The sequence below is a fragment of the Nanorana parkeri genome, unplaced genomic scaffold (assembly GCF_000935625.1).
Source record: "Nanorana parkeri isolate BGI_ZX_2015 unplaced genomic scaffold, ASM93562v1 scaffold98, whole genome shotgun sequence".
NCBI classification, from domain to species: domain Eukaryota; kingdom Metazoa; phylum Chordata; class Amphibia; order Anura; family Dicroglossidae; genus Nanorana; species Nanorana parkeri.
In genome coordinates, this window is record NW_017306366.1 from 764,625 (window position 1) to 780,180 (window position 15,556).

A 15,556-nucleotide genomic window follows, 5' to 3' on the forward strand; every position below is an offset into this window, starting at 1 on the left:
ATTAACAAAAATGTATCTTATCTGTGTATCAGTCAGCTGTAGATCCTCAGGGCCCATTCACACCAGTCCCAGTGCTGGATCACATTGCGGCCGGCTGACTTTGTTGTGGGGTTGGAGGGCGCGTGGCAGTCCATTGAAGTGAATGGAAACATAGCCACGCCCTCCGTTCGCAATGCGATTGGCCGCACGGGAACGCGTGGCACATCAATGCCTGTGTTCCGGTCCGGTCAGAAAAATATGCAGCATTTTTTCTGACCGGACCACAGGCATTGATGTGCCTTGCGTTCCCATGCGGCCAATCGCATCCCGCCCCACAACAAAGTGAGGCAGCCGCAATGCGATCCAGTGCATTCCGGCCGGAACACACTGTGTCTGGTGTAAATGGGCCCTCAAATCATCTCTGAATTAGGGCTGCAACTTACAATTATTTTCATAATTGATTAGTTGGCCGATTATTGGATAAGAAGAAAAAATTTAATAAATTAAAATATGTAAAATGAAATCAAGAAATGCAGTGTTACAAACATTAGGGGTCAATGTGGGGTCCTGTGATGGACCACGATCTAAATACAAATGAGTAAAATAAATGTGAGATATGTAGTCCATCACAGGAGTGAGCTTGGAGTGGTGACTACTTTACAACACACACAGGGACCATGGGGAACAAAAGTAGCCACCCTCTAGAAGGAAGGACAGTGTCAGCACCAATTCAGAGATGATTTGAGGATCTACAGCCGAGTGATACACAAATAAGATACATTTTTGGTAAAAGGTTACCCAAGTTAGGGTACTGAGTTTAGTGACACTTTAAAATGCACTGCAACAGAGTTAAAGGAAAAGTAAAATAGTTTTCAGTCATTTTTTATGCTACAAAGTTTATAAACTATTCTGGTATAGAATTCATTTTTAATTGTATAATATGTTTAGTATTCAAATAAACACATAATACAGAAAGCTGCCATGACATTTGCAGAGTTATTCACAAAAGGGTGAAGGGTTTGAAGACAGGAGAAGTGAACAATCTAGGACAACATAGGTGATTTGGAGAAAGTCTCCAATTCCGCTCACTTTCCTAGATTGTTCACTTCTCCTGCCTTCTCCAAACTCTGAATAGACCTGCAGTTTGCTGAGTTTTCCCAAGTCTGTGTCACTCTTCTCCCCTTGGGTGGTTGGTTCCTGTTTCTCTGAGCCATTTTGATTGTCGTCAGTGGAAGCACACCATCCCTGGCTTTCCGACTCCTACATTGGTCTGACTGGCTCATGAATTTTACATTAATTTGTCTACTTCTGACTATGGGTGGGGGGAGGAAGGGGTGTGCTGGTGTCTCAGGAGTATTAAGTACTGGAAAACAAGATTTCCATAATACACATTTACAGTCTGTTTAGGGAAAGCCTAGACATAAAGGAGCCTCTTTAAAGCATTAAAGCTCAGGAGAATACAACAGAATATGTCATCCCATTAATAGCGCTAATTAAAGCGTATCTAAACCCAAAAACAAAAATTCATTATATTGCAGCTTACCAATGCTGAAAAGTGGTGGCTGCATTACTTTTCTCTTTTAGGCTTTTTTCCCCCCTATATTTTCACCTGGTGATCCAGCCAGTAGCACACTTCCTGTCTTAGGGTGACTCCACTCTATGGAGGAGCAATGGAGCCACTCTTGGACAGCAGCGTTGTCACCCTATGGGGAGGGGGGTGTTACATGGAGTAGCAGATTTAGATGGACGTGATTAACAAATTAAATCTAAACTCCAGCTAATACTTTTTAAGCAGTTACAGCAAAAGTTTACTCTTGCTAAGCTCCAATATACAGGTGAAACTCGAATAATTAGAATATCGTGCAAAGTTCATTTATTTCACTAATGCAACTTAAAAGGTGAAACTAATATATGAGATAGACTCATTACATGCAAAGCAAGATAATTCAAGCCGTGATTTGTCATAATTGTGATGATTATGGCTTACAGCTCATGAAAACCCCAAGAACCCCAAATCCACAACCTCAAAAAAGTAGATTATTACATGCAATCAATAAAACAAGGATTGTACATAGAACAATATCGGACCTCTGAAAAGTACAAGCATGCATATGTACTCGGTACTTGGTTTGGGCCCCGTTTGCAGCACTCACTGCAATTACTTTTGCATGATATTCTAATTATTCGAGTTTCACCTGCATTACATTTTTGCTTTTGGCTTTAGATATGCTTTAAATTATATTTTTTATCTCCAAGTAGAAGTTACTCTGAAATAAATCTGAGTCCTTATTATTTGTATACAGGATATCATTAGAGAAAGGCTTACACCTGTGTCTATCAACACTGCCGCTCGCTACTACACACCGCTAGCTGCACACACCTGGTGTATGTAAACAAACAATGGAATGTACTATGAATGAGCTAATGACACATATTTTGAAATACAATATCCGATTCGCTTGTCAATGAGCAAAAAGTAAACAGAAAATGATACAATCAGTGCCAAAGGTACGACCTGACAGCGTCATCGTAGAATGGGACTGCCAACTTCCAGCTGTAAGCACAGGGACGGCAGGCTGAGGAGCTCATTCTGAAATGTTGCTTCCATAAAATTTATTACGAGATCAGTTATCAGTATTCTAACTATACTAGCCACATAAAGCGGATATAAAGTTACTGAAGGTGCCTACACAGGCTGGTTTTGCAGAGCTCTTCAAACCTGTGGGAATTATTCTGCAAATCATTGACCAGTCCTGTCAGTTTAACAAGCCATGGGCAGAACACACTGAAATCTTGTTTTACATCACGGGCGGACGCTTTTTATTGGGGTGACCGTCATGAGGTGGAGATGAATCCGCTAAGAAATGCAAAGAGCTGCTTGCTGCACCAAAACACTGTTCTTAAAGGAGAAGTAAAGCCAAAAAAATGTATTGCTTTACTTCTCTTTTGAATTGCATTTACTTGTGTATTCCTGTGACCAAAAGTCCCTATATAGTGGTCTACTGCATGCGGACAGGACAGGGCCATTTGCAGCCGGTGTTCTATCAAAGTTTGTGACTGCGTTAGAATGTGTGACCGGTGACGTGGTCACACATTTTACCATAATCCCCCCCAGTTGTTCGGCAGTGGAATGTGTAACCACCAATAGGTCAAGCATTCCAACGCTTTCTCAGCTGTTCCAGGGCAGATTGGCATCGCAGATGGTGTGTGCTGGTGTCAGTAATTGGATATGCAGAGCCCAATAGCAGGGGTACACATCTTGGGATTGCGTACTCAGCAGAATCAGGCACAGATTCCAAAAACATGGTACAAAAGAGTAAAGCCAATAATCATAATCAAACAAAGCATAAGGTCACGGCAGGCAGCAAAGGATCAAACTTGATAAACAAAGGTCAGGTAACAGAATCACACGCCTAGTAACTGGCCCACACTGTGGATAGCTCTGAAACAACTGAGCACTCTCTCTGGAACTTTGCAGCTTTATAGTGATCAAACAGGAAGTGATGTCAGGAGGTGTGGCAGAAGGGATGCAATTTCTGTCTATAACAGGAAGCACTCCAGTGCTGCCATTTTGATGTAAGGATGCCATCAAACATGTGCAAGAGGCTTCACTATTTTCATGCGGGAAAGTGATAGGACACAAGTCACTGACAAGAGTGCCAAGTACCGACATGCTGCGAGTGCGCGGACCCCCGCGATTGATACAGGTCAGTTGAGAATTGTGACAGCAGGAGAACTGATCGGTCCTGAAATATCACTTCTATCGGACTTTGAGAGTGCGATCTCACATTCCACAAAGTCAAATAGAAGTGACATTTCAGGACCGATCAGCTGTTCCAGGGCAGATCGGTTCTCCTGCACATACCATCTGTGTTGCCGATCTGCCCGGGAACAGCTGAGAAAACGTTGGAATTCTTCACCTTTTGGCAGTCACACATTCCAACGTCGAAAAACTGGGCGGGATTACGTTAAAATGTATGATCACGCGACCGGTCACACATTCCACCTAGGGTTGCACAGATACCAAGTACAGTACTCGGTACGAGTACATGTACCGATACTTTTGAGCTCCAAGACTAGACTAGAGAAAAATTCAAAAATTAGGAGGCAGCTGTCATTTGTAAGGAGCACACGGAGCTCCTGGGATTTGTACATCTCTGTTTTAATGTACAATTTTGTTTTTATAAATAAAGGGATGCACAGATACCAGTTTTGCGAGTACGAGTACTGGTACTTGCTGAGTACTTACAAGTACTGATACATTTTTGTTTATTGTCATGTGACAGTTTTTCTAAAACAATACAGACTAATGATTTCAGGACAGTGGTGGAGCGCCAGAGCCAGGTCCCAGCTGCAACCTCTGCAACCCTGGTAGTTCTCATGAAAATGCCAAGTATCGGGACTGGTACTCGAAAAGTATCTGTGCATCCCTAATTCCACCCTAGTCACAAACTATGATAGAACACCGGGAAGGATCCCGACAATATTGTCACGATCCACCCAGCTGTTGGGTTGACAGCTGGCTCCGCCTCTTTAGATCCAGAGCCAGCTGTGCCCGCCCCCTTACCTAGCTGTGCTAGAAGAACAGAGAGAGGGGAGGAGGGAATCCCTGTAGGGAGCGGTCAATGGCAGTCACCACTGTGTGCAAGGAGAAGCTGTGAGTTGATTGTTCAGCTCTCGGTATATAGAGCCGGTGTGCGACAGCTCCAGGGTCATATGCCGGATCTAAGTTTTGGGAAGAGTATATTTTGCTCTTCCAAAAGTTCTCCTTTAACCTCACTTAATACAAAGTTATACAAGCTATAAAGTACTAACAAAAGTTTATCCAAAAAATGTCTCACCTACTTACAACTTGGCAGAATCTGCCATATACCAGCTATTTCAGCACAAGCTGGTTGAGAGAAAAACAAAAAAAAGACCCATGATTCCCCCATCTATGCTAAATGGTGTGGATGGGGGAATGTCCCAAGCTGGCTATTGCATTCTGACAGTCACCACCCACGGCTGTCATAAATCCCCAACAGTGACTGCATCTGACTGGCTGCAGTCACTGTTTCCCCAAGTCCACCTAACACGTTCGACAAAAGGCATTTAGAAAAAAAGCATTGACTTGTTGATCCAGGTGGTGCTGGCAGGACCACTCATGGATTGAGTTTCAGTTGATTTGATACAAATATAGCCAGCCTAACTCAAAACATTTAAAAATAAAATAATTAATTGAAAATGAAAAGAATGAAAAATTCTAATAAGAGCGCAAATTCAAATTACTTTCTATGAAATAGGAAAGCACCTAACTTGACCTGACATCCTTTAAAGCCATGTCCTCATGTGTCCACCTCTTCCGCAGCATCAGACAGGAAACAACCTATAGTTTAATGTGAAACTAAAAGGGAAACAACTGAATACAACTGAAATACACGTTTAATATTTTACTGGTGAACGGAATAAGAAGTGTGTGCAGCCGCTCTCATCTTTTGATTTACACACACATCTGGCTCACTGCACAGCCAGGCAGGTCACACACTTATTTTCCAATTCAGTAATCCAGCTTCCCAGGTCACCTCTACACCTCCAGCCTGCTAACTAGTATATGAATCCTCATCATCACCTCTGTCCAACTCACAGGGAGGCCATTCCAGAAGTAAGAAGGCTGAACCAGAAGTAGTAGAGCATTCAGCCTGGCTGCGGATAGTGGCAGAAATGTGTACATATCAAGACTGGATGCACAGAATTAAAAATCCTTCAGCAGGCAAAACAGTATTTCAGCCTTGTATTGAAATATTGGCCTGGGGTTCCACTGAAATGTGAAAAGCAGTGAGCTAGATCCTAGAAGATAAGCGCAGCACCCCTAGGGCCTTGGATCTCAACTGGTGGGTCATGACCCAAAAGTGGGTCGCGATTCTGTTTTCAGTGGGTCGCCGCGTGCCTTCAACTTTTCTAGGTGAGAGGCTCCTCAGCCTTCCCCTAGCGCATCAATATCAGTTCTCGAGCTGAGCAGCCATTCAGAATATGCTGCCTGGCGCTGAGTGTCAGCTTGAGGTGGGGTGGGGTGGGATGGAGCTATGGCTGCGAGGGAGCTCCATCCATACATGCATTGCTTACAGCTCCCTCATATGCCCTGTCGAGATGCCTTGACCGGAGTGATATCACATTCTGGCTCCTAGCACCTCTACATGGCACGCAAGGGAGCTGTACAAGCAATGCATGTATGGATGGCGTCCTGTCACAGCACAGAATCCTAGCACTGGACCCCAGGCGGAGGATCCACTCCAGTTCTCAAAAGGTAGGAAGACTGGGTGGATCTTTAAAAAAAACCAAAACATTTTTGGGAGTGTGTGAGATTGTACCCCAAACACACCTCCCGCCCACAGTTCAATCACCCGCACCAGAATGCAGGGTACCGCAATGCCATGCATTCCACTGCAGTGTGACTTGGGTCGCCACTTAATAACCAAGGACAAATGTGGGTCCTGAGGTTACACAGGTTGAGAACCGCTGCTCAAGGCTTATACACATGTTTAGTGGATTTTCAGAGCACCCCAGTGCCCCAAAAACATAGAAGCACTCTTTTGTGCAAACTGCAACAAGCCTCCCATGGTCGCTCTGTGGTTTGTCTCTTCCCACTCTCCTTACCTCTTTACCAGACATGGAGGCTGCTCATGAAACCTTGTGGCCAACTGGATGTTCCTACATTATCACTGTAAATGACACCATAAGTGTTCAGCTTTCTGGTTTAGACCTTCTCAGCCGCCTAGGTGGAGAAGTGGCCTCACAAAAAAGGAACAAAAAAGGGTTTTGTATTCAGCAACATGCTTGTGGTTCTGCAATGATACTATATATACACATTTATGATATTACAGGTGAAACTCGAATAATTAGAATATCGTGCAAAAGTAATTGCAGTAATTGCTGCAAAAGGGGCCCAAACCAAGTACTGAGTACATATGCATGCTTGTACTTTTCAGAGGTCCGATATTGTTCTATGTACAATCCTTGTTTTATTGATTGCACGTAATAATCTACTTTTTTGAGGTTGTGGATTTGGGGTTCTTGGGGTTTTCATGAGCTGTAAGCCATAATCATCACAATTATGACAAATCACAGCTTGAATTATCTTGCTTTGCGTGTAATGAGTCTATCTCATATATTAGTTTCACCTTTTAAGTTGCATTAGTGAAATAAATGAACTTTGCACGATATTCTAATTATTCGAGTTTCACCTGTATATGGCAGAGGAAAACGTCAACCCCCCGCTGCTGTGGAACTACAAATCTCATGGAGACATTGCAAGACTGACTCCCAGAGGCAGATGCATGATGGGATTTGTAGTTTCACCACAGCTGGAGGGTACCCTTGCCATATGGTCTAACAGAGTTCTTTAAAGTGAATCTGGCAGACAGCTAAGATAGCAAAGCTGACATAAGAAGTTACGTTTGTTTCCATTTCCAGGGAACTGCAACATTCAGCTACAAAATCAGAGCTCTGGAACACCCCCATCCCATAATGCAATGCTTCCTGTCCCCCACCCCCCCAACCCTCAATGCAATGTCCACACGTTACCCGATCTATAAACACGTACATACTTTCCAAGGAAGCCTGCCAGAGCTGCTTCTTGTGACCGCAAAGTCTCAACTTGTATACTGGGTAACCTTCAGTTGAGGGTGTCCAGGAAGACAAAGCAAATAGAGACCAGAAAGCAGATGACGGCCTCTAAAGAACAACCAACAAGTGAAAGCAAGCAGGCAATCCTAATGACATCCAGCAAACAATGAAGTTGTGCTAAAGTCAGAGCAACCACTCAAATTTCCTAATCTCAGCTCTCTGTCAGCCTCTAGAGCCAGAATGACTGCTTGTACCCGTTCTCCTTCCTGACAGCTGTCACAGGAGGCTGAGCCGGTGGTGCGGGGAGGAGAGCTCAGTCTATTTTGACAGCAGACTCCCCCCCCCTCCCCGCCAGCTCAGCCTCCTGTGACAGCACACAGCTGTCTCCACCCCAACACCTCTCTCCATCCTGATTGGTCAGAGGAGGCTGAGGGCGGTGCAGGAGGAGAGCCCGGCCTCCTGTGACATGCCGGGTGCCCACATCGCTCTCCACACCCGCACCGCTCGGCCTCCTCTGACAATTTCTCTTCTCCCTGCTGGAAGCTGTGCTGTGTCAAAGGAGACAGAGAGCAGGGGCATGCACCAGCAATTTCGACCGAAAGATGGTACTTTCCGCATTTTGCCAAATGTGCCATTTTCGGCCAATGGGTTTCAGCGGCCGATGTGTTTCTGCGGCCGATATTTCCCTGGTATAAATGTCTCTCCGTAACATTCTTTCTCCTTTTGTGTCACTAATCAGATTCTTATTAATTGGTGTATCTGTAAAGAATAAGCCAAGGCAACTGGACTTGCTGTATTTTTCCTGAAGAGGTTTCACTGGTCATCCAACCAGCTTTTTCAATTCAGAATTGAGAAAGCTGGTTGGATGACCAGTGAAACCTTTTCAGAAAAAATACAGCAAGTCTAGTTGCCTTGGCTTATTCTTTACAGATATACCATGACCTGGATGAATGAGAACCTTTCACAGACTTATTAATTGGCGATTATAAGAGACGTCCTAACCCTCACACTTTGTGATATCATACAGTTGGTATGGGATGGACAGTATTGATGGTGCAGTGAGCGAACACTTTCCGATCATCTCCCTGCATAGAAAGGTGACTGTCAGTCATCGCTCCCCGCAGGGATATCCCCCTCCCCTCTCCGATCCTCCAGCGCTGATTGGAGGAACAGACAGGGGAGGGGGCATGCACAGCTGGCTCTGCCTCTAGATAGGCAGAGCCTGCTGTCATCAGCCAGCTGGGTGGATCCAGACAGTATTGTCGGGATCCGTCACGGCTGTGGCTCTCTCAGCATATACATCGCTATATACTGAGCTTTGGGTCACCAGAGGACACAGTATATGTCCGGCCATGACCCTAAAGAGAACTATGGGATAAAAAGGTTACCCCATAGTTCTCTTTTAATTATTAACAAAAATGTATCTTATACGTGTATCACTCCCCTGTAGATCATCAAATCATCTCTGAATTGGTGCTGACACTGTCCTTCCTTCTGGAGGGTGACTACTCTTGTTCCCCCAGGATCACTGTGTGTATTGTAAAGTAGCCATCGCTCCAAGCTCACTCTCGTGATGGGATTACAATCTCAATAGAAATTAGTAAACTAAACATGAGATTGTAGTCCATCACGGGAGTGAGCTTGAAGCGGTGACTACTTTACAACACACACAGGGACCATGGGGAACAAAAGTAGCCACCCTCCAGAACGAAGGACAGTGTCAGCACCAATTCAGAGATGATTTGAGGATCTACAGCCGAGTGATACACAAATAAGATGCATTTTTGTTAATAGTTAAGGTACTTGAATGCAGTTTTAAGATTTAACTCCTGAGTTTTGTGTCACTTTAAAGTAGAATTAAAGGAGAAGTGCTTTTCACTCACCTAGCAATGAAACTGTCACAGGCCGGCTCAGTAGATCGGGAGGTGAGGGAACACATACCGGCGTTCGCTCACCTCTCGATCCTGTCACTGCTCTCTGCCGTGACAGGGGAGTGGCTGGATTCCCCCCTCCAGGAACTATGGGGAAAAGCCCTAACCCCATAGTTCTCCTTTAAAGTCTCACTTTTCTTGAATATATCTATTGTTAGTAAACAGTAGATATATGCCACAACATTAAAAAAAAAAGTTGCCAAACGGGTAAATACTTACCCCTGTCTGCGCCATTCGCTCCTGGCTGCAGTACACAGATCCTAACTGCTGTGCAGGAGGATGATGTGGGCAGGCGCATGCGCAATCCATGTCTCCAGTGGGGAGAGGAGGAGAGACACTGCCAGTGAACACACGCAACTGGGAGCGTGCATGCTGGGCAGACTCCATGGGACACAGAAGTCTGTGCTGGATCAGAGGAAGGAAGAAGATGATCGCAGCAAGAGACATCACATAAGGTAAGTATTAAAAGCAGAATTACAATGGCGGAGGGAAAAAAATGTGACTTTAATGTCACTTTAAACTCGGTGCACGGCCGGGGTGATGACATAAATACAGGTTTCCTTTGGTAAATCAATCCCTTTAGTTATTGACAGAAAATATTTCAACACCAAGTATTTGTAAATATACTCTCATACGCTGCATGTGTTACTGATATATTATTACCTTACTTGTTCATGGGTGTTAGTCCATTTGACGACATAACTTAGTACGGAGGGCTAAGTTTACAAACTGCTTGTTGGGATATTTAACAAGTAAATAATCTGCGATGAGATGGGGGAGCGAGTGTTGCTGCTCTCATACACAAACTGATATAAATGATACCACAGAACTGCCAACGCTTTCAATGCAACCACAACTACGATAAGCGGAGATCGCAAACCTCTTCACCAGCGGAGTTGCATAACATAACATGTAGGCATAACATATACCTCAGTTACCGACTATGAGACCAAACTATGGCACAAGAAATTGCTTAGGTGGATTGATGGAGTGAAGTGACAAATAAATAAAAATTGTCACCCGCAATACAGTCAAGCCACATGTAGAACAAAAACAGGAACTAAAAGCAGCATTATATAGTACTACTGAGAGTGTCACTGTAGCTGCGAGCCTGTTATGTGGTCATTGTGTCATTTTAGCACTTGTATGTAGGACAGAAATCAGACTCTGTAAAGTGATATAAAGTACAAGTTTATGTAAAACCCAAACTATTTTTTAATACGTATATGTATTTTAAGTTCGTATTAGAGAACTGAATGGTTAAAACCCCCATCCAGATCTGTGTCCGAGATGCCACATGAAATATCTACAAAGTAAGGAGAATTGATTGAAACCGAGCCTTCCCTTATCCTTTGTGTAGGTGACAACTGTAAAATATTTTGTTATGCTCACTTTCTGCTTCAGTGCCAGTGGTCACCAGGACAAACAGAGAGGGCGGATCTCCCCACAGCAATAATGACTTGCCAAACATTCTAATCCTTACCCACCCTGTCCAAACTTTTTTGGCTATATTTAAACTTATTATAGAATCTGTAAAGCGCCACTCACACAGGCAAACGGAGCCATGCGTCTGTGCAGGGAGCTGAGTTAATGCACAAGGGGAGGCAAAGGTGTTCCCTGTTAAAACTAATAACATGCTGCAGCTGCTTGGATCCTCCCGCACATCCCAGTGTTTACATCAGTACAGGGATGGATGCATGGCTCTGTACAGATGTAAACATCGGGATGTGCATGAAGAAATATGCAGCCAAATTTTGACCTGCAGCTACATGATCGCCTGTGCCTCCTCAGGTGCTCTGACACGACCCCCTGCATGGATGTACTGATCCATGAATGAGGCCTAAAGAAAAGAAAAGTGACACAATGATAATGATACATTGGAATGACAGAGGTTTATAAAATACGTAATGCAGGTCACAGAGTGACCACCTTTCTGACTGATATAACAAAGGCCTCAGGCCTCATTCACACAGGAAGTGACATACGTTTATAGGGCATTTGTAAATGCATGCCAAGGATGTTAAATGGTGTAATTCACACTACATTTACCTGCGTTTTTTTAAATTCCATTGAGATAGAATTCTGTTTTGTCTGGGGGCAGATTAGATCATCTAAACGTGTCTAAACGCAAGGGAAAGTGATCTAGGAAGCATAAAGTTTGTTCATACTTCCCAAATCAGTTCTTCTGCGTTTAAAGGATAATTCCACTTTCACAGACGAATTTGGGAAAATGGAATTGCCCCCACCAATCTGCTCCCTCTCCCCAGTCCTACTGCTCTTATCTTTGCATGAATGCTGCTTCCTCTCCACGGCTCCCGATGCACGATCCGTATCGTTGCAGCCCTGTGCTAGGCATTTCAAATTATGTTTGCAAATGGTGAGAATGTATTAGGCAGCGCAGTCACCTGACCATGTTGAACAATGAGAAGCACTTCTTGCTAAGCGCTTCTCAGTCACCATTTGCGATTGTAATTTGAAATACATAGTGCAGGGCTGCGATGCGCTGTACAAGGGACAGATTGTACACCGGCAGCCGCGGAGGGGTAGCAGCATTCATACTAAGGTGGGAGGGGGTAATTCCATTTTCTCAAATCACTGGAAAAGTGGAATTACCCTTTAAAGAATACAAACACAGAAGGTCAGTGTGAACCACATTCACTGTTAGAATTTCACTCGTTCGAAAATGATTAATTTGACTCCATTAGCTATTAGAAAATAGAACAAACATTCTGAAAACATATTTTTTCCAAATTAAATTCTACTGATGTATGGAGTTAAAGTGACATTAAACTCAGGAGGTAAATCTTAAAAATACATTCAAGAACCTTAACTATTAATAAAAATGTATCTTATTTGTGTATCACTCGGCTGTAGATCCTCAAATCATCTCTGAATTGGTGCTGACACTGTCCTTCCTTCTGGAGGGGGGCTACTTTTTGTTCCCCATGGTCCCTCTGTGTGTTGTAAAGTAGTCACCGCTCCAAGCTCACGCCTGTGATGGACTACAATCTCAATACAAATTAGTATAGGAAATTTGAGATTGTAGTCCATCACAGGAATGAGCTTGGAGAGGTGACTACTTTACAACACACACAGGGACCATGGGGAACAAAAGTAGCCACCCTCCAGACGGAAGGACAGAGTCAGCACCAATTCAGAGATGATTTGAGGATCTACAGTCGAGTGATACACAAATAAGATACATTTTTGTTAATAGTTGAGGTTCTTGAATGTATTGTTAAGATTCAACTCCTGAGTTAAGTGTCACTTTAAGGATCCTTTCATGTCTGAACATAGAAGATGGAAACATGGTTATTAGTAGGACAACTAAATCTGAGGCATTGCTCCAAGAGAAAGTCCAGCATGAGGAAAGCCGGAGGCCACGGCCATTGTTTATTTGGAGAGGTAACCGGCTACATCTCCAACATGATCATACATGTACGCGTTTGATAGTTAAAAGGCTGAGATACTATCTGTCTGTCTGTAAAAGCAAGGATCAAGAAAAATGTGTTGGCAGCAGCACATCGCTGGTACTATAAACCAGGGCTGGACAAATCCAAGGAGCCATGTCGCCAGTGCTCCATAAAAATGACAGCCGGCGCCTAACTTTTGAGGTTTTCTCTAGTTGTTGTCAATGGAGCTGGCTCCTGGATTGGACAGACCAGCTCCTGAATTCCATATTCATCTGTCCACCTCTGATATAAGGTGCTTTGGGACCATTCGAATAATCTCACACAAATATCACATATTTTAGCGTATAGAAACATAAAAAGAACACTTGCGACATATAGGACGGAATACTTGATGGTAATAAGACCAATATGACCAATGACTAGAAATAAAAAACATATGCAGCATTCCACAATCATAATGCCATGGGGTCAGGGGTGTATGTACCTGTTCAATCGTATCCAAGTGTGGGCGATCGCATGGAACGGCATTCTGGGCACCACTGCAGACGCGCTTTGAAGGCCAAATAATTTTCTTGGCCTTCTTTTTTTTTAAAAGGTAGATCGCCAAGTGCTCCTTCAACACACCCCAATTGCTTGGCTTGGGATGGGCATGTAGAATGTGATGGTCGCAGTACATACATACATACGAGGGCCGATTTAGACAGGAGCCAATTGACCGATTAGCATAGCTTTGGAGTGTGGGAGGAAACCGGGGTACCCGGAGAGAAAATGCAAACTCCATGCAGAGAGTATTACAGGTGGCATTGGCACCAGTGACCCCAGTGCTGCTAACACGGATGTGGGAGTCACTATGGCACTGTGCAACCCCATAGGGTCATACGCATAATCGGAAGATAGTGTACAACTGATTGGGATGCAACATCCAGCCAAATAGCAACAATGTCAGGAACTATATTTCCATGAATAATCACATGCTGACAAAGTAACACTATGCTGACACTGTCACGTGTGCCCCCCTTATCCAGGCCCATCCCCTCCCCCCTGTATCAATGGAAGAGAGGTGCTCCAGCTCGGCTCACCTGGGGATGGTGATGCATTTGGTGCTGATGCTCTGGGTAGCCAGTGCTTTCTCCAGCTCGTCCAGCTGTCCAGTCTTCTTCAGCTTTTTCACCAGGCTTTTCACCGCCTTCTCACACCACTTCTCCTCCTGGCCATTCTGCTCACCTTTCTTCCAGCCCAGCAGCCGCTTTACAATTGGGGGAGTGAAGGGCAGAATGGAGGACATGGCAGCCACCACCTCCTCCCCCCCAAAACAAAGTTAACAGAGCAGAGAGAGTGGGAAGAAGGATGGATGGAGGGTGAGGAGGGGCTCCCTGTCACACAGACACACTAATCTCACACAGACTGGACCTGTCACTGAGCCTTGGAGTGCTGTCACTAGCTGCACTCCCTGTGTCACCCCTAGCACTGCACTCCCTGTGTCACCCCCCTCTCCCTGCAATCCCTGCGTCACCCCTACACTCCTAGTGCCCCCCCTTTCCCTGCAACCCCCCTTCTCTCCCTGTGTCCCCCCTCTTCCAGCACTCCCTATGTCACCTCAGCACTCTCTATTACCCCCCCTCTTGCAGAACTCCTTGTGTCACCCCAGCACTGCCAGTGTCCCCCCCCCCTTTTCCAGCACCCCTTGTGGCACCCCAGCACTGCCAGTGTCCCCCCTCTTCCAGCACTCCCGGTGTCTCCGGTTCCCCTCACTTTCTCCCCTTCTCGCCCTCTTCTAACTTTTCATCCTCACTCAGCCTCAGCCGCGTCACCTCCCCTCCCTATGCTGGTGTTCCTCCGCCCATGACATCGGCCACTCCCACCTTGTCCCGTAGACACCCCGTGTAGCCCCGCCCCCTCCCGGTGACGCCCCTCTTCCCTGCACATCATAGGCCAGGGGCTACGGGATGTTTAAAGGGCGGGGCTGACGATGATTGACAAGGCGCGGCGGATTGATCCGCCCGGTGACGCGGCTCTGTGGTCACTTTCCTGTGCGTGGGTGGAAACGTGTGGTGTGTGTGTGGTTGGCCCGGCGTGTTCTCTTCGCAGACTTTCTTCGCTGATGAGTGTAGAGCAGAAATGAGGGAGAGCGGCGATGTGTCAGGCTTTCCTTATCATAGTGAATGATATAAAGAGACACTTCACCCTCAACAAGGGGAAAAAATCACTTTTATAAAAGAGAATTCCTCTCTGGGAGCGTCTCAGGAACAAGTGCCCCATTGGAGGATATACCCTCACCTGTTGCTATGGTGGCAACTCTAAGCCCGCATGCACACCATGGTGTTATTGAAACATGTGTCATGTTCGTGTGCTGCGTTTGCCGAGCATTCCCATTGAATTTAATGGGGCCCTGAGTTATTTTAGGGCTGCGCGTGCTCTTCCCCAGGGCTGCGCGTGCTCTCCGGTGGACTGTGCGGCCCCACAGGTGGGCTGTGCACACTCTCAGATGGACTCTGAGGGCTCTCAGGTGGGTTGTGCACAATCTCAGACGGACTCTGAGGGCTCTCAGGTGGTCTATGTGGACTCTCGGGTGTAAAAGGTGGACTAACCCTTTAAGCAGTTAGAAATTAATTTGTCAGGAGGACATAAAAA

General features: G+C 45.2%; 1 protein-coding gene across 2 annotated transcripts in view; it reads right to left on the reverse strand.

Annotated features, from left to right (window-relative positions):
• SMAD3 (SMAD family member 3) overlaps positions 1-14,347 on the reverse strand; it is a 112,385-nt gene extending 98,038 nt beyond the window's left edge. Inside the window, exons 1-2 of one of the 2 annotated variants that reach the window (XM_018552847.1) lie at positions 14,005-14,347; positions 4,225-4,233 (exon numbers count right to left, since the gene is read on the reverse strand). In XM_018552847.1, the coding sequence (XP_018408349.1) occupies positions 4,225-4,233; positions 14,005-14,210 (215 nt within the window). In that variant the 5' untranslated portion in view covers positions 14,211-14,347. The remainder of the gene's footprint in view (positions 1-4,224; positions 4,234-14,004) is intronic. The other variant, XM_018552846.1, reaches the window with a different exon arrangement.
• Between the last annotated feature and the right edge of the window lie 1,209 nt (positions 14,348-15,556).